This window comes from Citrus clementina, unplaced genomic scaffold, assembly GCF_000493195.1.
Source record: "Citrus clementina cultivar Clemenules unplaced genomic scaffold, Citrus_clementina_v1.0 scaffold_8, whole genome shotgun sequence".
NCBI lineage: Eukaryota > Viridiplantae > Streptophyta > Magnoliopsida > Sapindales > Rutaceae > Citrus > Citrus x clementina.
In genome coordinates, this window is record NW_006262022.1 from 328,123 (window position 1) to 354,895 (window position 26,773).

At 33.6% G+C, this 26,773-nt stretch overlaps 3 protein-coding genes and 1 pseudogene across 14 annotated transcripts; 2 read left to right on the top strand and 2 right to left on the bottom strand.

Annotated features, from left to right (window-relative positions):
• The first annotated feature begins 2,411 nt into the window (after positions 1-2,411).
• On the top strand, positions 2,412-12,856 carry LOC18035106 (probable flavin-containing monooxygenase 1). 3 transcript variants are annotated; one of them, XM_024179253.1, is made up of 8 exons: positions 2,412-2,433; positions 4,160-4,211; positions 10,598-10,719; positions 10,849-11,105; positions 11,269-11,506; positions 11,595-11,770; positions 11,861-12,219; positions 12,358-12,856. In XM_024179253.1, exons 3-8 carry the CDS (start codon positions 10,665-10,667, stop codon positions 12,710-12,712), a joined length of 1,440 nt encoding a protein of 479 aa, XP_024035021.1. In that variant the 5' UTR covers positions 2,412-2,433; positions 4,160-4,211; positions 10,598-10,664; the 3' UTR covers positions 12,713-12,856. The 3 variants fall into 3 exon arrangements, with proteins under 3 accessions (XP_024035021.1, XP_006422456.1, XP_024035020.1); XM_006422393.2 differs by having other exon boundaries at positions 10,598-11,105; XM_024179252.1 differs by having other exon boundaries at positions 2,413-2,433; positions 4,168-4,211; positions 10,598-11,105.
• Positions 12,857-13,209: 353 nt separating this feature from the next.
• Positions 13,210-15,508, top strand: LOC112096166 (annotated as a pseudogene).
• On the bottom strand, positions 15,236-22,173 carry LOC18035491 (protein DETOXIFICATION 45, chloroplastic). Of its 9 annotated transcripts, none has more exons than XR_002904280.1 (17): positions 22,044-22,173; positions 21,860-21,959; positions 21,080-21,435; positions 20,631-20,821; positions 20,359-20,502; positions 20,067-20,227; positions 19,703-19,838; positions 19,067-19,163; positions 18,887-18,987; positions 18,579-18,742; positions 17,499-17,570; positions 17,244-17,360; positions 17,044-17,139; positions 16,823-16,944; positions 16,591-16,686; positions 16,317-16,418; positions 15,236-15,312 (listed from the first exon to the last, which is right to left on the bottom strand). XR_002904280.1 is itself a non-coding variant. In XM_024179140.1 (17 exons), exons 3-16 carry the CDS (start codon positions 21,412-21,414, stop codon positions 16,353-16,355), a joined length of 1,803 nt encoding a protein of 600 aa, XP_024034908.1. In that variant the 5' UTR covers positions 21,415-21,435; positions 21,860-21,959; positions 22,044-22,173; the 3' UTR covers positions 15,981-16,167; positions 16,317-16,352. The 9 variants fall into 9 exon arrangements, 2 of the variants coding, with proteins under 2 accessions (XP_024034908.1, XP_024034907.1); XR_002904282.1 differs by lacking the exon at positions 15,236-15,312 and adding an exon at positions 15,981-16,167 and having other exon boundaries at positions 16,629-16,686; XR_002904278.1 differs by lacking the exon at positions 15,236-15,312 and adding an exon at positions 15,981-16,167 and having other exon boundaries at positions 16,317-16,361.
• Positions 22,174-22,870: 697 nt separating this feature from the next.
• LOC18033990 (lysM domain-containing GPI-anchored protein 2) lies at positions 22,871-26,687 on the bottom strand. Of its 2 annotated transcripts, XM_006422397.2 has the most exons (5): positions 26,090-26,687; positions 24,899-25,252; positions 23,849-23,969; positions 23,538-23,743; positions 22,871-23,152 (listed from the first exon to the last, which is right to left on the bottom strand). In XM_006422397.2, exons 1-5 carry the CDS (start codon positions 26,562-26,564, stop codon positions 23,061-23,063), a joined length of 1,248 nt encoding a protein of 415 aa, XP_006422460.1. In that variant the 5' UTR covers positions 26,565-26,687; the 3' UTR covers positions 22,871-23,060. The 2 variants fall into 2 exon arrangements, with proteins under 2 accessions (XP_006422460.1, XP_024035093.1); XM_024179325.1 differs by lacking the exon at positions 22,871-23,152 and having other exon boundaries at positions 23,215-23,743.
• Positions 26,688-26,773: the final 86 nt, after the last annotated feature.

Sequence of the window (26,773 nt, forward strand, 5' to 3'; positions counted from 1 at the left end):
AGTTCTTTATTTATAATACAATCTAAGTATCTTCAGTCTTTGATAACTTCTTAGTATGATCATCTGTATCACTTAATTTAAAGTTTTATTTGATGTCAATGTCAATCTTTATCAGGAATCAACATTTATCTCCAGCATTTATCTCATTCAGGAGCTTTTAGGGTCCGTTTGGTACAACTTCTTGAGTAAAAGTTTTAGAAGTAGAGCTGTTGCAATTAGAGATTTTATAAATAAAGCTTTTGATAAAAAGTTGTTGGGTGTTAGTTGTCAATTAAAAAAGTTCTTTTGAGCCACTAGATTGTTTGGTTCCACAATATTAAAAGTGTTTTTGTGGAGTCAAATTACCAAAAAAGGATAAGAGAACTTACTTTTAAATTATAAATTTAGACAAATCATGATATTTCTTATCTAATATCCCCACTTTACATAAAAATTTAAAATAAACTTCAATTAAAATTTAAATAAACCCCATAATTCAAACATGAGGTAATAAACTTTATCAGTAAGCACCAAAACTATCAATTAAAAAGTTTAAAATAAACTTTAAAAATCAAAACAAATCTTTACGAACAATGAAAATGTTAACGGTACATAAGAATAGTGGCAATTTGATCACGTTCTTAGCCCATAATACATATACTGATTTGTGTGGACCACATGACCATGTGAATACATTAAACAATAGTAAAATAAATTAATAAACCTTAAAAGTAATTGAAAAGTGGTTGTAAAGTGAAGAGAATGAACAATTTAGATAAACATAGCTATAAAGAAAGCATGAGAAAAATCGTGCCTGCTGCTGCTTGCCAAAAAATGGCGGCAAGTGGAGAAATATTTGTTGTGTAGGATTTTGTATATACACTATGACTTTTTGGAATTAAAGAAATATTGTTAGGGTATTTTTGGAATTCTATATGTTTTACAAAAGCTCAAAAAGATCTATTTGTAGAAGTCCAAATTTTGAGCTTCTCTAAGTAGAAGCAAAATGGTCTTTTTAAATCCCAAAAACTCTACTAAAAATGCAACCAAATAATTCAATATTTTTTCAATGAGTGACGCTATTGGCACCCCTCTATATTTCTTATGAAACTCCTCTTGTTCTTTATTTACAAATTTACCCTTTATATTTAAATTATATAAAAAAAAAACTTATCTAATTAAACCCACCTATGTTTTCTTATTTTTTTCTCCATTATAAACTCATTAAATCTATAAATTTTGAAAAACAATGAATTGTCATAGAATAAGAATTTAATCTAAATATAAACAAAGTTTTTGTAGGAGATATAATTTTGTGAAATTTGTTTACTTAAGCCAATTTTTTGTTTTAAAGATTCGCACACATGTCTTTATGTATATACCAAAGATATTACCTACTAGGAAAAACAAAGACAAATAGATATAAAAATCATAAATTCATGAATGCTATAATCAAGAAGAGATTAAAAGTGGTTTGGAATAGGAGAATGGTGAGAGAGAGCACCTAACAATTTTTTTTTTTTTAAGTATCGATGCAGGGGTTTATTAAGAAAGTATAACAAATGAGGGTTATTTTAGGAATTAAGAAGAGTATGTAGAGAAAAATGATTTAAAAAGAATGTTAGAGGTGTGTCAATAGTCCAACTCTTTTTTCAATATTTTTAGGGTTTGAAAAAGCTCGTTTGGCTAGTAATGGCTAGTAAAGAAGCCCAACCAAACATACACATAGACTCTTCTATTGGGTTTAGAGAGCACTTCTAATTATTGGATCCTAAATGTTAGATGCAACAACTGGGCTTATTTAATTATACTCTCATATAATTGCGCTCTCGTACAATCGTGCTTATTTGATTCATGTTCTCATCGTGTTTATTTGACTTATTAAGTGCTATCACGATATAGCTAATAGTTATGCTCTCACGCCGTTGTACTTAATTGACTTATTAGCTTTGCTTTCATTCTTTCATGTTCTCATTCTTTCCTACTCTTATGTACGAAGCTGTACTTAATTGACTTATTAAGATTTCTACTGAGTTTACATGTAACGCCCCAAATTTAATTGGGTTTTCATGGATATTTTTCTTATTGTAATTAGAATTTGATTTGGTTTTATTGTGCCAAGCCATGATTATCACTCTTAAGTTAGCAAAAAAAAAAACAAACAAACAAAAGGAAAGTTAGGTCAATAATATTTGATACATATGTATTCACAAGTTCCAAAATCACCATTCTTTTGGGTTCTTAGTAGTCAAGGCAATGAAAGGAAAACAAAACAAATGCTTGAAGAGGGATAAGAGCAAAAGGGCTTGAGAAAGGGGGGGAAAAAGACCGAGAGAAGAAGTAAAAAAAGAAAAAGAAAGAAAAGGTTTTAAAAAAGGAGGAGGCAATCGATGATGTCCTTTTTGGTATGTAAGAGTTTCATCTTCGAGTATCTTGGACATAAATTTGATGTTGGTAAATATTTTTACTCTCTTCGCTCATGTTTTACAAGTTTTACTAATTTTTACTGTTATGGATGATGGTTTTTGTTGATTAAGAATGGCTTAAAGAAGAGAGAGGCTGTAAATTGATGAGTTTTTTTTATGATCAGTACTGATTTTAGACAAAGAATCGTGTGTCCTCAATTATTTTTATCATGAATAATATACATCTCAAGCTTTCTATTGAATTATCATGTGTTTCAAAATTCTAAATATTGAATTTATCATGAATTTTTGAGTTTGGTACACTTTTCCTGGAAAATTATACTTTTCTTAAGTAGTTCCAATTTGGATAATTTTTTGTTAGTAATGGGCCATTTGAAATTTATGAAACTATTATTATGCATTTATTTATTATACGTTTAATTTTAGAATTTAATATGAGGTAAATTAATTATGGAAATTCAGTTAGTATGGCTACTGCGATTTATGAATAGTTTTTCTAGAATTGATAGGTCTAAAGTACGATATGTTTAAGCATGTTTTTTTATACTTAAAATCAAGTGAAATTTTTATCAAAGGTTCCTTTGCATGTCTAATATGTGCACATTTAATTTTATGATTTTTGGGCTCGTATAATAAATGTTGTAGATTTTGAAATTGGCCTTATGCAATCTTGAAAATTGTTTTTTAGAATTGAAGTATCACATTATGAATCAGTCTTTATTATGTTTGGAATTATAAATGTTCATGAAATTTTTATCAAAGGTGACCACAAGTTTGAAAATTTTTGAATAAATTTTTTATACATGAAATGAAAATTTATTTTAAGCATTTTTTTTTGTGAGATAAGTCTCATATTTCGATCTCTGAATGTCTATTATGTTTCCTGACATAAATTAAAATGGCATAATTTTTAGAGCTATATGTAATAATGTAAATAGTAATAAAATTTCAAATTGTTGCCATGTAGTATTAAATATTGAAAAGACAGTTTTGTTCATCTTGAAATAAAGTGATTTTTTAATAAATTTATGACACTTTCAATTATGAGGTGTTCGTGTGAAATCCTACATGTTTGAACAGAATCTTTGCAAGGTCTTAGATTTCTTGTAGTGACATATTATTGGATTAATTTCAGAATGTATAGGGTGATTGAAATTTTAATCATTTAGTTAGTTTGGTATTTTCATATCTAAGAAAGTTGAGATATTGAGAAACACTGATAAGTTAGGAATTGATAATGATAATGATATAAATATTATTTCGATGATTATAGGAGGCGGGTGAGCTCATGTTATGATTGAAGTGTTTATTGCTTTTTACAGATTGAGATAAGTGAATTCATGTATAATATTTATTATATACATATATGTAAATATGTATGAAAAGAATAATGTTGTTCATACGGATTGGAATTACATATCGGTAAAAAGTTTAATGAAAATGTTTTCTTAAATTTTTTTAAAAATGACTTTAAAATATTTTCTTCCATAAATTGTTTTCCTTAAAAATATTTATAAAATTTTACCAATTAAATATCTTGTAAGAGCATTTTATTAATCTATATTAACTAATTGATATTGAAAGATTGAAAATTGTATTTAAGGTTTTGGTTCATTGTCTGTAACTATCGATGCAGATATGACTGAACAGTTAGCTGTATTGTGTGCACTTACTAACATATATTGCAGGCTATAATACCCTGATTGAATAATTGGCCAGATCATTGGGATTACATATGATAATTTTTTTGCCAGGTTACCAGGATTACAAGTGATATATTGACTAGTGAGGCTACCGAAAGTACAGGTGATACTATGTGACATGAGTAATTATTTTAAACAAAATGATTTATCGAACAAATTTTTATATGATCAAATGATTTTTGGCTAGCAATTGAATGAATGAAAGATTTTACTATTAAATGATTGTATATTGATAAGGGATTATGTTATGACTTAAGTTTTATCGAATTTATGCAATATATAGTAAAATAGTTATTGTTTTCTAATTTTATGGTTCTTTATAATGATTATTATGTAATTGTTTGTCTATATGTTTATTTGTTTAAATGATTAATGTAGGTGTTCAATATGATATCGTATTAATTTGTACTTGATAGATTATTCCAAATTGCTAAAATATTTTAAGGTCCGAAAAACCTTAAATGCTCATTGTTTAAAGTTCCAAGTCCTTCAATAAATAGTTATGATATAATAGATAGATATAAGATACTGTTATGCATTAGTTTACTTACCGAGTTGATAACTCACCCCTCGTCTTTAACATTTTGTTGATTGAGTTTATAGATGGATGTTTTCGTTGGAGACTTCGATATGTTGTTGTGCTAGGCTTTTTGAATGAGTGAAATTCCATGTAGTCATAAGTGAAAATTTTCTGAAGTTTTGTCATGGGTCGAATGTCAGGGTCAAATTATGCTTTTTGTTATTTATTACTTTTGAGGTTTGAGCATGATTGCATGGAATGTTTTGTAACATCTCGATTCCCAATGGCCTCGAGGAGCTAGCGTGTTACATTGCATGCTTTCATGGTCTCATACTCATATGTTCTCATGCTCGCATTATTTGACTTGTCACATTTCTCCTCACAACAATGGGAAAAAGAAAAGTTTCAAGAAACAAGCTCACTCAAGATTCTAATTTCTAACAATATAAAAACACTTATCCAACAAAAAAAAAAAAAAACAACTTTTGAATTGCCAAAAAAAAAGCACTTTAAATCTTTCATTCAACTATGCTACACAACCACAATAAATATCAAATATGATTGGATAAGATTGAAATATTTTATGTCAATTTAACAAATTATTAAAAACTGGCTTGCCAGAAGTGTGTATGTGTGTACGTATGTGTGCGCGTGCGTGTAGCATTTCTATAGTGAGGCCCACTTAACAAAGTGAGGATACTATTAAAATACAAAATATATGTATATATATACATTTGAATACATAGGAGACCATATTTTTTTGTTTGTTGATGACTTCCTCATTTTAATAGTAAGAATAACAATAATGATGATATTATTATTATTATTATTATAATAATAATAATATCCGACACATCTATGATTATGCATTGATTGCTATAATAGAGATACAGCCACTACATAGATGTTAGCTAGTCGCACATTAATGCAAGTACTAAAGTAGTTTAAAAGTGTCTATTGGTAGATTGAAATTTGCTACAGCAACTTATCTATAGGAATAGTTTTCATGCAGTTATAAAAAAATTTTAATTTCAATATATGTAAGTTATAAGTAAGAATAAATTTTCCATTCTAATAGGTTATAATTTTTTTAGATTCCGCCTTAACAAACTTGCCTTTATATAGTAATAATTATTTGAATATTGTAAAAAAAAACGTTGTGTTACATTAAGATGGAATAATATATTTTTCTAAAATTGTTTAGAACAATGGTTTATTCTTCAGATTTTTAAGATTATTTTGTATATTCCCGACATTAAATAATTTTATGCACTTTTTTTTTGAAGCTATGTCTATATATTTTATTAATATTTATATACATTGGATTTGACATGTATGGTGACTATCAATCACATCTAATAACTCAATCAAACATATAATATACATGCACGTAATCATGACATGATATCAAATCATATTACCAAACATAAATGCTTCACGGAATACATAATAGTAATAATAATATCCACTCATAGATCCTATTTCACATTGAGTTTATTGGGGCTCTTGTGGGTTCTTCGATTATCGAGTTCCTCCTAAAATACAAAATTCAAAAATTAACTATTAAAACTGATATAAAAAATTATACATATCATGTAAATTGTAATATAATTGCTCAGACTTCATAAATATATTACCTACTAATTTATTATATATTAATCTAACTGTCCAATACTATTTTCTGAATTTTTCCTTTTAATTTCTCTTTTTAACTTATTTCTCTCTCTCGGTCTCCTAATTCTTCTTCCCTTCTTTTTTTTTTTCATTTTCCTTTCTTGTTCTCTTTTCCCCACTCTCGGGCCTCGGCTTCTCCATCTTTTTTTTTTTTTTCTTTCTCTTCTCTGTTCTCCACTTTCTTATTTCTCTTCCATTTCCTTTATTTGCTCTCGGTGCTCAAACTGATAAAACGAGACAGCTGTCAAAATTTGTATGTAAACATTAACACCGCCCCAAGCAAGCAAGTGGAACGTGCATGTGGCAAGCAAGAGGTGAAGCCGGCATGCGGAGAAGTGGTGAAGCAGGCAGCTCATATTGCATGCAACAGATAGTTGGCCATTTAATTTACTAAGCACGCGTGGCTTCTCTTTCCTTTTTTTCTTATTTTTTCAAGCGGTGCGTGACACTCGTGCTCATAGGTTCATAGCTAGCTAGGAGTCAATTCTGTTCTCCCCCTTCCATTTTATGTATTCCAAATTTTTTGTCACAAGTCCTAGTGTCATAACAATATGATTGAACCAACAAAGTGTTGGCTCCACTAGTAATGGAGTCCCCTTAAGTGACTTGACTGGATTTACTCCCCAGTTCGAGTCGCAGGAAAGTCGTTTTTGTTGGGAAAACTTGTACCTCCCAGTTCGAGCGGAGACTTCTAGTCTAAGTTGTGGTACGAACTTAAAGGTACCTCCCACAGTTGAGACCCTCGCCAAAATACCTCGTGGTTAAGACAAAAAAAAAAAAAAAAACAATATGATTGACAAACCCATGCCACGCCTCATCATCCTCAGCAGCCCACAAGAAGGTATACTGGAATAAAACGTCATTTTTCTTTCGGTGACTTTACCAAGAAGAAACTACAAATCTGAGGCAATGCCACCTCAAACGCCTCATCATCCTCAGCAGCCCACAAGAAGGTATACTGGAATAAAACGTCATTTTTCTTTCGGTGACTTTACCAAGAAGAAACTACAAATCTGAGGCAATGCCACCTCAAACTCCACCCAGGCAACTTTTGTTCTCTTTACATATAAGCAGTTGCGGAATACAATGAAACTACAAATTTGAGGAGGCTGGAAAAAAAAAAATCTACAAAATAAAGAGCCTAAACATAAGTTCTAACAATGCTAGAGATTAATGATGGTGATATTTTTACTCCACAACCTTTGTAAACATTGTCCGTTATTAAGAAATAATTATAATAATTTTACATTATTTTTAAAAATACAAATAAAGAAGAAGTTTGTATATTTAATCAAATAAAATTACATATTTAAAATCCTAAATACAAGAGTTCATATTCTTTAGCGTAATTTGTTCATTTTATATTATTAGAATAAAACAATCAAACAAAACTTTATTTTAAAGCAATCTCGATAAATAAAGAGAACTAAGTTTAAAAATTATAAGAAAGATATAATTGATTAATTGTAAAAACTTTTTTGTTGACTTCTATACATTAAATGTTTAGGGAATGAAATAGGGTGACCAAGATAAATGTGTTTGCTCATACATTATCGTGCTCTCCTCAAAGTAAAAGTGAGCAAATGGTTGAGTAGATCATCTCGACCAGGATGTTGTTTGGTGACCTCGAGCACATCACCTCGACCAAGATGTTATTTGTCACCTCGACCAGAATAATATGTGGTGACCTCGAGCACATCACCTCGACCATAATGTTATGGGTCACCTCGACCATAATAATATGTGGTGACCTCGAGCACATCACCTCGACCAGGATGTTATTGGTCGCCTCGACCAGGATGTTATTGGTCGCCTCGACTAGAATAATATGTGGTGACCTCGAGCACATCACCTCGACCAGGATGTTATGGGTCACCTCGACCATAATAATATGTAGTGACCTCGAGCACAATAATATGTAGTGACCTCGAGCACATCACCTCGACCAGGATGTTATTGGTCGCCTCGACCAGGAAGTTACCAGGAAGCACGATTCAGTCAAAACATTTTCTCCGAAATATTAGGGACCATGTTCTTAGTGGGCTGAAAATTAGTAGTTTTCTTGAGAATTTTAGGGGAGAGGATAAAAATCGCTATAGTTTCCTATAAAAACCCTAGGAAGGGGAAAGAAAAGATGAGGGGGGATTCTCCTCTCTCTCTCTCTCTCTCTCTCTCTCTCTCTCTCTAGGCAATTGAACCCATTGGACCTTTTTCTCTCTCTACCACTAGGAAATTTCTCTTTCGCTTATGATTTCTTTAAGATTAATTATTCTCAATTATTTTCCTTTAAATTTACTTAAAAGCTTTTTTGTTTAAAGCAATCATAATTAAGCCACATGAATTGTGGTATAGGTTTTTTCAAGTAAGACCCAAATCGCTGACTTGAGCATCGGAGAGTTCTCGCCGGAAAAACTTCCGGCGCCTCCTGACTGTTGGTTGTGCTCACAGGCTCACGGGTTATTTGCTCATGGATCATCTGCTCATGGATTGTCTGCTCATGGGTTGTCTGCTCATGGATCATCTGCTCATAGATTGTCTGCTCATGGGTTGTCTGCTCATGAATCGTCTGCTCATGGATCGTTTGCTCATGGATCGTCTGCTCATGAGTTGTCTGCTCATGGAACATCTGCTCATAGAAAATCTGCTCATGGTGCTAACTAATCAGCGGCTTCCCACCAAACAAATTTAATACTGATGCGGGGATATGAGATTTAACCAACTCATCCGGATTTCGGCATCAACATTAAAAACAATGAAAACTTATTATAATTATTCTCTGAAAGTGAGATGCATTTACAAAAATAGTGGGTTGAAATTATCCTCACCCAAAGTTCAATTAGAATCGTTCTCTTTTATGGAAATATCCTCACCCACAGTTCAATGCCAACAAGTATTACTGGAGTAGATTTTTCTATGATACATCTCAAATTGAGTTCTCCCTCACCAAGATAGATTTTTTTTTTCTTTTCTAGTATTCATCACCATTGTGTAGATCAATACTTGTTCCACTAAATTTCTCATTTTATTTAGAAATATCCCATTATAATTTAATATTTTTAAAATAAAATAACTTATTACTTCACTTAATTTTAAAAAAAGAGAGAGAAAGAGAATATACACACTTATTCCAAGTCCCCAACTCATGCTGGCAGCCATTATTGAGAAGGATCGAAAAGGTCACTTATGGATTGTAAAGTCTCAGGACTCCACTAAAGTCTCTGTTGCAAAACTTTACGTTATCTAGATAAGTCCCGCCCTTTCAGAAATTCACCATGTTCAATGAACACATTATCCAAATTTTTACGCATTTCTATACGATTACATTTGAAATTAAGTACAGCAGTTTTTTTTTTTTTTTTTTTTTCAGCGCTTGAGTAAAGTCAGTCTTTCTCCCAGGCTGAGAGTTTGACGTCCCTCGAATATTTGAAAGGATTACAAATCTGAGCGGTGCCATATTAGCATTAATGTCAACAGGTCTCAGTATATATATATGATTGTACATATCAATTATACTCTCATGTAATATGAGTTGTAATTTGAGTAATAGTCTCATATCATCAAAAAAAAAAAAAAGTACAGCAGTTTTTTTTTTTTTTTTTTTATTTGAGGGTCATGTCAGTAGGATTAGGATAGGATTATTTTCCTTTTTACAAGTGAAATAATAAATAAGTGTAACTGATATTACACCTCAACATTTTGTTATTAAATGTTAAGAGTACAAGTGAAATAATCCATCCACACTCATAAATATTTATAATGTTGAAATTTTAAATCCATGAAAATTTGAACTCATATTACTACCACTCGACTCAAATTTTACTTTTTATGAAAGTTACATATGAAGATGAGTAATGATACATCCACAAATTCTTGTACAAACTGATGTGTCATAATAAAATTAATTGAATTAAATATATGTTGATCCACATAATTTATTTTTATTATTTTATATTTTCATTCAATCAATAAATTAATACCACATAAATTCGTACAAAAATTTGTGCCTCTATCATCACTCTATGAAAATATTCCTTTTTTTTTTTTCCTTTCCTTTATTTCCCCTAAATCTAAGAGGATGATTTGATAATACCCATTGTCCTTGATAAGGTTCAAGCCCAGACAAATATTAACTGCAGGAAGACAAAAGGGAACATCAAAACAGATATAAAAGGAAATCTCAGGATAGCAAACCCTGATAATATATTTGATTTTTTTTCCTTTTACGGTAATCTAATGGACAGAATGGTTTAACTCTGGTAAATGGTTAACAAACATCCATAAAGTATGCTATGTAGGTGGATAAAGAGAAAGAAGCATCAAGCAAATGCACTTGGTAGTTGTTAGCTGACAGCAAAAGGTGTAATGGAGAAGAAACAAATAGCCATTGTCGGTGCTGGTGTCAGTGGTCTTCTTGCCTGTAAGTATCTTCTGTCAAAAGGGTTTCATCCTATTGTTTTCGAAGCTCGAAGTGACATTGGAGGAGCATGGATCAAAACTGTGGAGACTACAATGCTACAAACTCCTAAACAACTGTATCAGTTCTCAGATTATCCTTGGCCGGATTCAGTCACTACAGATTTTCCGGACCATAATCAGGTCTTGGATTATATTCAATCTTATGCCAGTCACTTCGACTTGCGTAAGCACATCAAATTCAATAGGAAGGTTGTTGGCATTGAATTTGAAGGCCTTTCTGGTGAAGATGGGAAGTCATGGAGCTTTTGGAATGGCAATGGTCAGCCCTTTGGCTCCCGAGGCAAATGGACGGTTGCCGTAGAGGATGCCAAGAACCACTCGACTGAGGTATGTGCAATTGGAGTGTGAAAAAATGTGTCTAATGTTTTGCTTATGCCTTATCTGTTGATGCAAGGCAGGCATATTGGCTAGCCAGACACATTTAGCCCTTGGATAGTATGGCCATTTCTTGCATCTTTCTAATTTCAAGATGTAAATAAAATATGTGCAGGTTCATCAAGTGGACTTTGTGATTCTGTGTGTGGGGCGATTCAGCGATGTACCAAACATTCCAGAGTTTCCTCCAAAGAAAGGACCAGAAGCATTTCATGGGAAGGTGATACACTCCATGGACTACAGCGACATGGATTACGAAGCCGCTGCCAACCTTGTCAAAGGGAAGAGAGTTACAGTTGTTGGGCTTCAGAAATCCGCATTGGACATTGCAATGGAGTGCACAACAGCGAATGGTAGTTAAGAGAAGCCAATTAGATAATCATCTCTATTTGCTCCAACTTATTGAATAAATCTTTTGTTCTCTTTTTCATTTGATTACAGGTTTGGAAAATCCATGCACAGTCTTATACAGGACGGAGCACTGGAACATCCCCGATTACTTTCCCTGGGGGTTTCCTCTAGCGTATTTATACCTGAACCGTTTCGCTGAGCTATTGGTTCATAAGCCTGGAGAAGGTTTCCTGCTAAGTCTCTTGGCAACAATGCTTTCGCCGCTGGTAATGTTTATTCTATTCATTTTTTGACATTTCAAGTGGGAAAACGAATACTCTCCTAGAGGACTAATTTGCTTTGTATTCAAGTAACAGAGATGGGCAATTTCAAAATTTGTTGAAGCTGATATTAAGAAGAAGCATCGTTTGGCAAAGTTTGGGATGGTGCCGAAACATAGTTTCCTGCAAGAACTCAGTTCATGTTTGACCATAACAGTCCCGGAAAAGTTCTATGACAAAGTTGAAGAGGGCAGCATCATTTTGAAGAAATCTCAAGACTTCAGTTTCTGTGAAGACGGCATAGTGGTTGACGGTCAAACTACACCTCTGAAGGCAGATTTGGTCATATTGGCTACGGGCTTCAAGGGTGATGTGAAGCTCAAAAACATATTTCTGTCCCAAACATTTCAAGATTACTTAGCAGGCTCCCCTACCGAAAAACTTCCACTCTACAGGTCAGCACATATTTATATAGATACACACACATATCAAGAATAAAGAATTTATGAACTACAAATTCCTTTTTGCTGAAGAGAACTAGAATTGTTGGTTCATTGCTAGGTAACTTTTAATATTGTTTTGCACTTGATCAGGGAAATCATTCATCCCCAGATTCCTCAACTAGCAATAATTGGATTCTCAGAAAGTATATCAAACTTGTACACCTCAGAGATGAGATGTCGGTGGCTAGCTGAGCTTCTCGATGGGGCGGTCAAACTACCTAGCATAAAGGAGATGGAGGAAGACATGAGAAAATGGGATGAATACATGAAGCGATACTCCGGCAAGTACTACCGGAGATCATGCATTGGTGCCCTTCACATTTGGTACAATGATCAATTGTGCAAGGATATGGGATGGAACCCCAAGAGAAAGAAGGGATGGTTTGCTGAATTGTTTGAGCCTTACGGACCAGTGGATTATGCTCCACCTTCAACAAGCAATTAACTCCACTGAAGCTCTTTTAAATTGTGTTTTTCATCTCTATTTTCCTGTACGTTGTGTTGTTTAATTTCTTTCTATCACAATTCTAAGTAGTAGTGCTTCCATCATTTTATATTGTGATGGAGAATTGCTACATGTACAATAATGGCAGCAAAAATCCAAAAAAAAAAAAGCATTGTACTGTTTATTGCGTTCTTCAGTGCAGATATAGTTCTCACAAATGCTTAACAAATTATCCTTTCTGTTAGCAAATTGGCAAGCCAGATAAACAATTACTTATCCACATGCATATGCTGATATGTCGTCCACACTTTACACAACTCGTTGACAGTCGTTTTCGTATAAACAAGAATATCGCGGAAAAAAAAAAAAAACCACACACACACACATTATTAGCTAAGGACTAAAATGAGTATAGTTCCTCAAATATCTGTCTGGGACAGATAAGGGCACATGGTCCTGAACTCTATGTCCATTTCAAAAACAGATACTAAGCTGCAATGGAGAAGAAGCAAATAGCTATTATTGGAGCTGCAATCAGTGGCCTTATTGCATGCAAAAACACTTTTTCAAAAGGGTTTCATCCAATTGTTTCTGAACCACAATGCAGCATTGAGGAGTATGGACCAAAATTTTAGAGTCTAAAAAGCTACAAACACCAAGACCAATATATCAATTCTCAGATTTTCCTTGGCCATCTTCGGTCACTGAAGAATTTCCAAGCCAGAATCAAGTTTTGGGTTTATGTTCAATCTTATGCTTGCCATTTTGACTTGTTTAAGCAGATTGAGTACAATATCAAAGTTGTTGGAATTGAATTTGAAGGCCATTCTGATGAAGAGATGCGGTCATCTAAGCTATGAAATGGCAATGGCATGCCCTTTAGCTCTCAAGGGAAATGAAAGGTTGTGATAGAGGATTTAAAGAACCATTCAACAGAGGTATTTCTATCTCCCATATCATTTATATTTCCCATTTAAATGTAATGTCTTCAAGGTACACATTAAAGAAACTTGTAGACGTTTATAATCTTAAAAAGATATGAAACTATCGAAATCAATTGTATATAATATTGTGGGGGTACAATCGAACTTTGATACTATTGCAGAAGAATCTATATGAAGGTTATGTTTTACACCAGCGTCAAATTTTTAACAACACATTGTTTTACAACAATGAAAAACTTCTATGAGATGTCGTTTAGAATCTCATCTTCTTAAACGATTGGTTGTCCATGGTTTATGCCATTGTAAAAATTTTAACTGAATTACTTCTTGCGGTGATATTATCATAAACAGAAAGATGATTTTTAACAAAGCAAAAGCAAGTGATATTCAAATGGCAGTGTACTAACTAGTTCATTCATGGCCTAGCAGAAAGATGCAGTTTTACAAAATGGACATTGTAATTCTCCGTCTGGGGAGATTCAGTGATGTTCCAAACGTCCCAGAATTTCCTCCAAGCAAGGGTCCAGAAGAATTTAAAGGAAAAGTGATTCATTCAATGGACTATGCTGTCATGGATTATGAAAGTGTTGCCACGTTTGTCAAAGGGTAACAAGTCATTGCTGTTGGGTTTCAGAAATCTGCATTGGATATTGCAATGGAATGCTCAGCAGCAAATGGTAAAACAGGACGATCTAGCTCAAAGCATTAACATAACAGAAATGGTTTATTTTCCAATTCAAAGAATTGATCTCCATTTTGATTTGATTCCAGGGATGAAGAAACCATGTACAGTTTTAAACAAAAATGAACGCTAGAATGTACCCAATTACCTACCCCGCAGAGTGCCTTAAGCATATCTTTAACTGAACAGATTCTCACAGCTTTTGCTTCATAAGCTTGGATGAGAAATCCTACCAAGTCTCTCGGCAATAATCCTTTCTCCATTGGTAGCATTTTTTCTTAATCCACTGGTAGCTAAATTCAAATTCTTTCTTTTACTTATGCGGTCTAATGTACTAACTAAAGCACCTAACTGCAGAGATGGATGTTCTCAACATTTGTCCAAAATCACATTAAGAAGAAACATAAGTTGGCAAGGTTCGGGATGGTACCAAATCACAGTTTCCTACAAGAAACCAGGCCGTGTTTGACCTAAACAATGCCGGAAAGGTTTTATGACAAAGTTGAAGAGGGCAGCATCATTTTGGAGAAGCTCAAGGCTTCAGCTTTTGTGATAAGGGTATTTTGATTAATGGTGTGTTTGACGCTCCTCTGAAGACAGATTTGGTCATACTGGCAATAGGTTTTAGGGTTGACTTAAAAATCAAAAACACTTTTAAGTAAATTTTTTTTCAGAATTACATGGCAGGATCCCCTATTCAAACACTAACACTTCCACTCTACAGGTTAGCAGCATATCATCAAAAAATACGAATTGTTGATTTCAAGCTTCCTTGTATTAACATCAATTTATTTCAGCAACAATCTAGGATTCCATAATCATAATGTTTTTCATATTTGAATTCAGGGAAGTTGTCCATCCCCAAATTCCTCAACCAGCTGTAACTGGATATTCAGAAGGTCTTTCAAACTTGTTTACCTCAGAGATGAGATGCCGGTGGCTAGCAGAGCTTCTCGAAAGAACATTCAAACTTCCTGCCAATATATATATACATACATACATATATATATGAAGATATGGGATGAATACATGAACTAATATTCCGGCAAATACTACAGGAGATCATGCATGGCCAGTCTTCACATTTGGTACAATGATCAATTATGCAAAGACATCGGAGTGAACCCAAAGAGATAGATGGGATTATTTGCTGAACTGTTAGAGCCTTAACGGGTTATGTTCCATCTGCCACAAATTTCATTTTCGCGTTTATATTGTGGAATGTGATCACTCTCCTAATTTGAAGCATTTCCCTTTCAACAATCCTAATTTGAAGCATCTCTTTTATATGCCTTTCATTAATTGGGTTGTAAAAATAATGTTAACAGATATAATTAAATTCACACACATAGCAATAATATTATTGTATCCCAACTCACTAGGCATAAGATTATTGTTTATCATTACAAATAAGATGATTACTTTTTTTAAAAGTTTCATTGCACTCCACCCCTAAATTAAACGTAACCCACGAGCCCCCTACAGGCTACAACTGTTGAGCCAATTGTGCAATCGTTAAGGGATAAATAAAACAACCATCGATAAATAGCTTTAAGTTATGAAAGGAGAATGTAGAAAGATCAACATAGAAATGTAATAAGCAGAACTAACATATATGTGATTAAAAAACTATTAGCTAACATAAGTCAATAAACCTAACATGTGGTTTCAAGTTTTGTACAGAAATCTATGACTACTATGAATTGAATATTGAAAATTATATGATTAGGCACCAAAAAGAAATCATCCAGTGCCGCAAATTATGATTGGAATGTCTCTCAGAGATTAGGCCTTTCCAAATTGTTGTGATATGAACTTCTGGAGAAATTCTAGAATATATCAAAGGTACTATGTCAGCCATATAACAAGTAAATGATACTATGACATATGTGTATTTATTTTGAAAAACTACCATGCAAGTGGTGATAATATTAAATTCAATTACACATGTCATACATGCAGTGATTGGTTGTAATACCTTTAATGTCTTATAGAATTCCTCCAACTTCTGGTATCAATTTGCCTGCTGAAAAAGATGCGAGTTAAGTAGTTCCAGACTTCCAGATCAAAACTATTAAAACTGGAAAAGGAAATATATAAGAATCCTTCACCACCCAAACCCATCACAAAATGAATGGATAAGTAAATGAAGAAAGAATGGGAAAGAATAGCATTTTTCATTTATAGCATCCTGAATTAATTAACAAGCGCAACATTGAAACATAAAACAAAGATCAGAAGAATAGAAAAACCTGAATCACAAACAGAATTATCATTAATATCCACCAACCTTGGCTCCCTCTAAGTCCGTGTGGAGGAACCACCACGGACCTGATTTTGATAATAACCTGAAGATATGAAGAAATCATCAGGAAAAATCAAAATTATAAAGCAAAGAAAAATATGCCTAGATTGAATCGGGATAAGCAGACCAGCAACTTTTGGCATGTAAATAAAACCAATTGTCATTTAAGTGTCCATTACCTGACAAAACCTGCCACTGTACGCAAACCCATAAAGAGTGTCAAGCCTGCCCAAACCCCAGGAAGACCAGTAGCACGAGGAGCATATAACAAAAATGTAGATGACATTGCTCCCACTAACATCTACATGTCACAATACAAATGTCAAACAAGAACACAGAGCAATTTAACAACCAAAAAAGTACTCATATCAGAATTTGAGTTTATGAAGGTGAGGGTTACCATAGAGCAAGCAGCATATCTAAAGTCTGAGACACCATAATGAAGGCCATCAAAAATGAAAGCTAATGCATTGATAGGTTGACTTGCACTAACAAACTGCAAGAAATTTAAAACAAAATAATTAAACCAAAAAAAAACGTAGCGGAACCCACATCATCTAAAAAACATAAAGGTGAGAAGAACAAAATATTCATACATACCAATACTCCAGTTCCAACAATTCCCAACACTTTAGGATCTTTGGTGAATAAGGGTGCCAAAGAACCAAAAGATAGCCCCAAAATCGTAGCCAATGAAACACCTGTGAGTACTCCTATCTGAAAAAGAAAACAAGCATCAAGTTCTAAAGTAAGCCTGCATATGGAACGTAGAAATCCTGGAGAAAAAACCTGAAAATTCTACCAAGGGTTTCTGGACAAGAAAACAAAACGGAGATGTATCCAGAAAATGCTTACTTTTAACACAAAGTTGGTAATTTCTCTAACGGTCTTGAAGTCCCCTTTAGATACATAACTAGCAATCAAGGCCTACAAAATGAATAGTTTTTGGCGTCAACATAAAATTATACAGATATAATTTTCGACAACTAGCTCTTCTCAATTAACTCAAAACTCATAAACAATCTACAATGATTACCTTTGGGGAAATTATCTTCACACCATATTTGTTTTGTCATATGTACCTCTAACCACTTCAAAATTTTGACATGTTCTTTGCACCACTTTTGTTTTTAAGTTTGTATCAAGAAACTACTTTGACACTAAAAAATGACCACTTTACCCCTTAGTGAATTAAAAGACCATTTTATTCTACAAAATTTTAAAAAATAAAAAAATTATAATTACAAGAATACACTTGAATTTAATAAAATAAATAAATCTCAAATCTAATTTGTCAGTTTTTTATAATTATAATTTCATTTAAAAATTATCATGTTAATTTTTGTAATTATAATTTTATTTAATTTATATAGGGAACTTTCTTAAGATCAATTATAGGAAAGTTTACAATAATTATAGGGAGCTTTTCTCTTCATGTTAATTTTTGTAAACTTCCCTATACTTAATTTAATTACAAAAATTAAAATTGCAAGAGGTTAATTTTTTATAATTATAATTTCATTTAAAAATTATCATATTAGATTTTCAGATTTTTTTTTTTTTTGAATTTAGGGGTCTTCTTGTAATTATAATTATTTTATTTTTCAAAATTTTTTAGAGTAGAATAGTTTTTTGATTCATTTAGGAGTAAAATAATTACTTTTAGTGTCAAAGTGGTTGATTAATACAAATTTAGAAATGAAGGTGGTGCAAAAAACATGTCAAAATTTTGTGGTGGTTAGATTTACATATGACAAAACAAAGGTAGTGCAGATATAATGTGCCTTACCTTTTTCTTTGGTTAATGTTGTCGAATAGAAATCAAATATGAAGATAAAGAACTAAAAAGTTGATATAAATAACGTATTAAAAAAAAAAAAAGATATGAATAATGTTAAACCTTAAGTGGAACTGGTATAAAGGAAAGATGCATACCTGACCAGAGGCAGCTAGTGCATCAGTAAGAAGAGATACAGCCAACCAAACTTGCATGCATATCTGGTGCGCAGCCATAGCGTCTGAACCTTGACGAGCAGCCATTGAAGTCCCCAGCGTCATTGTTATTAAAACTGCAAGTGTTCTTCCTAGAAGAAAGCCACCTGTAGAAGCCCATTATCATAAGAGATTCAAATCAACAACTGTTACAATACCAAAGCTTTATTTGTATCCTGAAATTGCTGGCATTGATTAAAAAAAAGTAGAGGAGTAAAATTCTGAAAAAAAAAAGGCAAGAGTAAAAATACCAGATTTTACATAATCACCAAATTGCAATGCTCCCATCTTCGGAGGCATTAGTACAACTTTCTTGTTCAAAAACCAGATCATTGTAACAGCAACAATGTACCTAGCAAATGAAGTTTAGTTATAATTACAGTTAAGTAAAGGAAATAAAACAAAAAGAACGCCACTGGAAAAGTACATACTGAGACACAACAGTAGAGATTGCCGCTCCAGGCATACCCAGTTGACAGAAATATATAAGTATGGGAAACAAGAATACAGCTAATAAGTTGCCAATACCTGCATACGGAGTAACTACATCAGTCAGAAGAGAATTTTTAAAAAATTAATAAAACTAAAAGGTAAATAAAAAATCAAACAGTCATAATAGAGTAATCATCCTAGACATAGGTATTAATTAAGTACATGGCATACATATCTGGCTTCTCTTTCAAAATTGCCAGTTTTAATCAGCAATAATCCCTTAACAACACCTGTGGACGTACATAATATATATAAATAAAATTATTCACTACATCCTACAGCATGAAGGTCAATAATGTTTGAAAAATAATCACATCTAACAACTGCCCAGTGTTAACAAAATAGAGTATAGAGCTTAAATGCACACTCAGAAGGTAGTACATACAGAGCTTTCTCATTCATAATTGACAAGCTTTAACAACAAGGTGAATGAAGCATGTCAAGCTTTCGATCATATCAAAATGAAAAGAAGCCACATAGATTTTAGTGGAAATTTTTAGTGATTATAACTCAAAATACATGGAGAATTCTGCCATCAGTACTTTATACATCCCAAAGTAAAACCAAATACTTGCCTAGACATAAAACAGGGGTCTTTGTATCTTTAAAACCACGGAAAATGCCTTGAAGAGCTAAAGAAACAACAAACGCTGGAGAACCAAGGGCTCTTAGCATGAGAAATTTTTTTGCTGGACCATGCATCGCAGATGCCTATTAAAAAATGAAGTCAAGGAGCATAGACCATAAGATTAGTGAGTAAAGGTATTAAAGATCAGCCAAAAGAAAACCTTCCAAGCATAAATTTGGTAATAAACCAATAAAAAGCAAGATCCAGATACCGAAACAAAAACATAAAACACAAAAACACTCACAGTGGAAACTGAGAGAAGCATAGTTTACAAAATAGGCCATACATGAAACTAGAGATATAAAACTTACTGATGGTACGCCCATCAAGTTAAGAAATGGTCCAGAAGCCAAAGATAAAGCTGCAGCCTCAAAGATGCCAATCCCAACTGCTAACAGCAAAGCCGTAGACACCGAGGATAGTTGCTTTCTTTCAGTTGTCCCATTTGGAGGTTTACCATTGCCTTCTAGGCCTGCATAACAACACAAGTCAGACAGATGGAATGTAAAAAAAGAAATTGAATCTTCCAAATTTCAGCTTGAACCATGAATCTGGAAATAAACGCATATTCAGGAAAATCACCAATTGTTCGTTTATATTCACCTGCAGCTAAATCCTTGGTTAAATTCTTTGCAATATCTTCAGCAACAAAAGAGGTAGCAACACTGAGGAGAGGAATATTAAATAACTTAGATACAATATTAAAGATCGATATAGAAACACCGGCTGAAGCCAGCTCCACAGAACCTGTGGAAGCAAAAAGAGTTATTAATCCTTCATTAGATAACAATCATCAAATTTACGAGCGTAAACCAATAAATTATACAGTAAATCAACACCATGATAAGAAATTATGAATTAAAAATCAAACCTACCTAATCTCCCAACATAAGCTGTCTCCATTAGCTGTGCTAAGGGATCAATGACCTGCCCAGCGATTGCAGGCAAAGTAAGCACTATAAGTTCATTTTTGGCATCTTGAGTATGTGATTTACTGGCAACCTCAATTTTCTCAACCAGAGTATGTGATTCACTGACAGTTACCCCTCTCATTTCACTGCAAATACTAGTAGAAAACCATTTAGACAGATCCATATCTGAAAATCAATCATCTTTCTCAGTGCAAATAAACAGGCTTAACTACCATTTAGAAATACATCAAATAGGCAAAGCAAGCATCATAAACCGACTTAACTACCATTTAAAAATACATCAAATGGGAAAATAGGTAACTACATTATGTCAACAAGCATAAAATTAACACAAATGCCTTACTAAAATGCTAACTTATATAAACAATCAAATGATGAGTTTGTGCTCTGACCTGTGCTCCTTATTTGAATTGGTGAAGCCATTCTCTTCTCCCAAAACCAATCTCGTCTCAGTGTCCAAAGATTCCACACTACAATCAGAATTTAACTGATCATAAATCACTGGAAAATTGTGCTTTCTGCGACGAGTCAGCAATGATGACACACAATTGCTATGTTCCAAAGACAGGCGGCAGCTACTATCAAATGCTGCACAGCCGTCACCAATTCGACTTTGTTGCAATGAAAAACGCGATGCATTTGCTTTCGCAACTGTGTTCCACAGCCTATTTCTACTTCCCACTCCACTGCAAAGTCTACCGCCACCATTAAGCTGTGCAATCGTCATTGTCTATAATACAATGTATTGCTGCGGTAACATGCGAAAGCGACACATCAGAATTCGAAATAATTTCGGCCCTTAAACGTCCACAATCATATCAATAATACAGTCAATTTAAGCAAAAAGATTATTTCTCACACGGTTTGATACTTTTAGTGTCAAAGATATTAAAAAAAGAAAAAAAAAACTTATTAAGTTCATTTCTAGAAAGAAACTAAAACCCAATGTTGACTAAATTTTTTTTTTAATACTAAGAACTAATTTAAAGGACCAAAAAAAAAAAAAAACTGGACAAAAAGCAAACTTTGGATCTGCTGGGTTAAGAAACCAAAACAGAGGAAAAACATGAAGGATCGTAACAAACATCAATGATAAAAGAGCAGACACAAAGAGCCAACAACCACAATTTTATTACATAGCAAATAAAATATAATAAAAATTGGATTTTTACCAGAAAGTGAGTGAGAAAATAGGGTCTCTGTTTGCTTCTAACTTCTCGGGAAAATAAGAACGACCCAGAAAGGAAAATGAAATTGAGAACCCGAAATTGGCTGCAATACGAGTAGTAAGGTGAAAAAAAATTATAAAAAATAATAATGTTATATAAACGATGAACACAAAGATATGCATGTTACCTTTTACGTGGCGACCAAGTTATAGACAAAAAATGAAACAAGAGTTTTCTTTCACAAGAACAACGGAGTTGAAGTTATATATGAGAAAGAGATACTGCAACTCAACCAAAACGGAGAGAAGTTGGTTCATTTTGTCATGCCCCGTGGAGCTTAAGCGGCATGCTTCGATATTGGTTAAAGCACTGCCCAAGTGGGCCACTTGGGTTCAAAACTATGGGCTGCTGAAATTTTAAATACACCCACTACAATTGGGCCTGAGGTTCCAACCCCGTTTGGTACCCAAAATAAAAGCTCTCCCAGTATTTGACAGAAAAACAATATATTATTTGTATTATAGATTCTATTTAAACAATTGTACAACTTTCAAATTAGGATTGATTCTATTCTATTTGCCAATTGCTTTTAAAAGCGAGAACAACTTAATCCTCAAATCTCTTTTGGGCTAAACGTGTTTCACTATTACTAAGTGCACCCATATATCCTTTCGATGTTAAAAATTTTAATCCCATTCCTCGGGGTGTAAATCCAAATGGGTGATTATTAATCAGTTCAAGGGTTACTTAGCTCAGTGGTGATTAAATTCTTCAACTATTAATATAAATGCACGCTTGTTTTGGAACAACTTAATACCATCGGCTCAGTTGTATGCTAAAAGACAAAGACTTCTCACCATTACTAAAGTTTTATGTTTCTTTCATGCAAAATCATAGTGATAGCAAAAGAAAACATTTGTCACATTGCATTGGAAACAACTGATTTGACACATTATACGTGATTCATTGAAAAAAAAAAAAAAAAAAAAAAAAAAAAAAAAAAAAGAGAAAACGTTTCTTCGAATCAAATGGGGCGCAAAATAGTTTTATTATCTACCATTGAACCTTTGAGACAACTATTTTTAAGTTGAAGGAGTTTAATATACAGCACTTGCATATGTTGAGCATGAAATGATGCTCTACATTACACTTCCGCTCCTATTCTGGATACAACATTGAGAAAAACCACAGCAAGCTCAAGATGCTACTGAATAAGATGAAAATGGAGAAGGACCAAGAAAATCGAGATTAAAAGTAAGTTCCAACTCCCGATCCTCGAAGCGTTATTACTAGGACCTGTTTGTCAACAATGGAAAAAACATACGAGTTTAAAGTCAATGATAAAATATTTCAATAGGCAAAAACTTCACATGATAGATTACACAGTCAATTGCACAAATTGGCAACTAAATGAAAGTTGAGGTTAAAAGGTACAGAGCTACGTGGCATTGGTTCTCGGCCTTTTCAAGGAGAACTAGTGATGGAATAATTTTGAACATATAGGAGCTTTTCAGTGGGTTCATCGCACAAAATATTCCATGCAAAATCTAAAACCTTTGTTAAATGAAATGCCAATGCACTTGCAATGAGAGAATGGTATTCCAATGCAATGAGACAATCAGAACATAGATTTGGAGGGCATTTAGACAAAACAATGGATGTGATGATAATTTAAACTTACTTGGGCAAGTGGATAAAGAGTTCAGTGTTGTGAGGATGGACAGGTTATTATAACCAGCATATTCGCAAGTTGTCCGATTGCAATTATTTGAAGTGGTAGTATTGCCAATGGATAAAGATTCTGAATCTCCACACAGCATAGACGGGCATGTTTTCCACCTGGAGTTGGGTGATGATGGTTGAAATTGGGAAGGCTTGCATTGTAATCTGACCAAGCAAGAAAAGTTTACAGAAAAGAAAATCCTTGAGAAATCATTAATTAAAAGGCAAGAGAAAATTTAAACATAACGAGCTATTATGTAAAACACTTACGTCCAGTTGTTTGTGGCATCACACTGGCACTTCACACAGCTGTTGGCAGTGAATGTATAAGTGCCATTAGCAACACGTAAATAGTTGTCGAATGAGTCAGCTTTTATCGATGAGTTGCAAGCTGAATATAAGCATTAAAACATCATCAGATCACTAAGTTATGGAAGAACACCCGTACAGAGACCATATGAGCCATAATACATCCATATTCTGTCTAACTTGTAACCCGAAGCTTGAATATATTGACTGCTTAACTCACATTCTGTTTTTGCTAACTAGAAATACTTGTTCTAGGAGGTCATGTTTCACAGAAGGCACAGAATTTAAGTCAGCCCTGGACAACTGAAGAGAGAGAACTGGAAACCAGGAGTGAAAAGATAAAACATCACCAGGATTGGAGCTGAACAAATAACCACCTAATATAATTCAGAAAACAAGCACCCAACCTAGTAACAGTGACAACCTTTCCGCACTTTCCCTAATCAATTGGCGCAACAATTTGATGCATTTCAGGCATTCAGCCCAAATTTAGACCATACTGTAACCTATTAAACAAGATAGTCCTTAGCAAGCTACCAGTTGTAACTGGTTAAGACCGGCCTATTGTATTAAAATTGCTCATTATATGAAAACTTAAGGGTGTCGGCAAGCCAAGCTACATAGGAGCAACATGCAGCTTAATAATTTAGTGGGACAAGCTGTACAATAACCGATGTCAAATGCTGCCGAGGACCCTCTAAAATCGGTCATTTATGTTCCCAAATATAAAGATATCCAAAAGATGCACAAGACTACCAGCGGTAAAGATATAAAATATCCAAATAATACCACCTTATATGTGCAAAAATATTAGTTCCATAGGAACCATTTTACTTGGAATCACTTCCCTTTAAAGTACACATTTCCAAAAGTAGAAAGTACTTGACAATATAACCTTAAAGGAAAAAAAAAAAACCTAATAAACCATTAAAAAAATGCCCTCAGGTATTTACATTTTTCCAAAGAAAAATAAAGAAAATTAATACAAAACAAAAGGCTGAAGAAGAGTACCTTTAAGAGGAACATCAAGTGGTTCGCCGGCAATAAGCTTACTATCATCATGAATGCCATTAAGTTTCATCAAAGTATCTCTATCGGTTCCAAACTTCTGAGCAATTAACTCAAACGAGCTCCCCTCTTCCACCACATGTGCATAGTGAACCACCTTGGCATTATCAACATCATCACAGCTACAGGGCAATGGAATTGTCAAATTTTGGCCAATTTGGATCAAATCTGGGTTGCTAATATTATTAGCCTCCACAATTTTCTGGTACTTCAGCAATTGTCCGAAAATTGTTCTTGCTATAAAGTCTAAGCCATCATCTTTCTTTACCGTGTACACTGGCACTTTGTCGGACACCCCTGTAAAAATTGAAAAAAAAAATTAAAATAAAATAAAATGGTTTGGTTTTTGCTCAAAAAATTAGCCAAACTCAAGATCCATTTCAGCAAAATTAAAAAAAAAAAAAAAAAAAAGATTCCTATGATTTTTCACTAAATTTGGAAAGATACAATTTTGAAAAAAAAAATTATTAGAAGCAGTTAATGTATATTACAAACTTATAATGATAGAAATGCTTTACTGGAAACCAAGTTGGAAGAAGTAAATTCATAATACTTAAAATCTTTATAAAAAATTGTGAAATAGGGTCGCTAAGTTCTTCATTAACGATCACAAATTTACCGTTACATTTGTCATATCATTATTTTGCATTGAACATTGTAAATCAAGACATGAAGTTCGCGAATGCATCGAACAACAGTTGAAAAATGTAACACATAAATGCTAGTTAGTTTAATTAGTAAAATCTCCTAAGATTAGTACAAAATGTTATGAGTTTGAACACGTTAACGCGGTAGAAAAGCAATTGAGTTTTCATGTATGAACAAAATCTGCAAAGGTTTCAGCATAATATGAACATAAGATAGTTTTGTCCTCCTATAATATAATAATGGGTAGTCAATTAAAATACAGATGACATGTCAATGTCATGTATAAAAGCGTCCACGTAAAATGTGAGCTGGAAACGGAAGAGATGATAGAAACAAGTCGAGCCGTCATGCCAGACTGTCAGTAGTCATGTGAAATTAAATTAAAATTAAAATTAAAAGATTTATCAATTTCTTTTTTTTGGTTTTTTTTTGGGGGAGGAGGGGGGGTGTCATCTGAGGAGAGAGAGAGAGGAAAGAGGAAAGCACCAGTGCCGTTAGAGCAGATGCAGTGGATGGGGACTTTGATGGGCTTCTGGGCTGGTACAGAGAAGTTGCGAGGGGTGCCGGGTGGGAAATTATTGGCGCCGAGGATGCTGCGCAGGTTCTTGACGGTGAACAGTGATTGAATCTCCGAAATGGTAGTTTTGTTGGGCGGCAGGTACCCTACTAGAGCTTGGCATCTTGCTGCTGTCTGGGTGCTACACTTGAAGTCTTGCGCTGTTGATAGTGTGCTCAGTGCTGCACAGACGGTGAAGAGGAGTAACACCAGTTTCAGCTGAAAATTACCCATCTTGTTAACTTTTCTTTGTGAAGTTGTGAGTAGTTTCTTGTTATATATGCACTGGTAATGGGGCTGTCCTCTGCTGTCTTGCTCTTCCTCTTGTGCTGAGGAGGAGAGGAGACTTTTGAAGTTGGAAGTCTGAAGTTTGAACAGCCTTGGCTTTGGTTTGTTGATTCGCATCACATGGGTGGTCTTCAGTCTTCTCTTTTCTTTTGTGTAGTGTGAGCGTGAGGACTTACTTTCTGTTTTGCCTTGTCCTTCCCACGGGGGTCATTTCTTCAAGAGTTGGTGGCAATCACACGGTTTTTATAGTACATTAATTCATTTACCTTAGAATGAGCAACATATATATATATATATATATATATATATATATATATATATATATA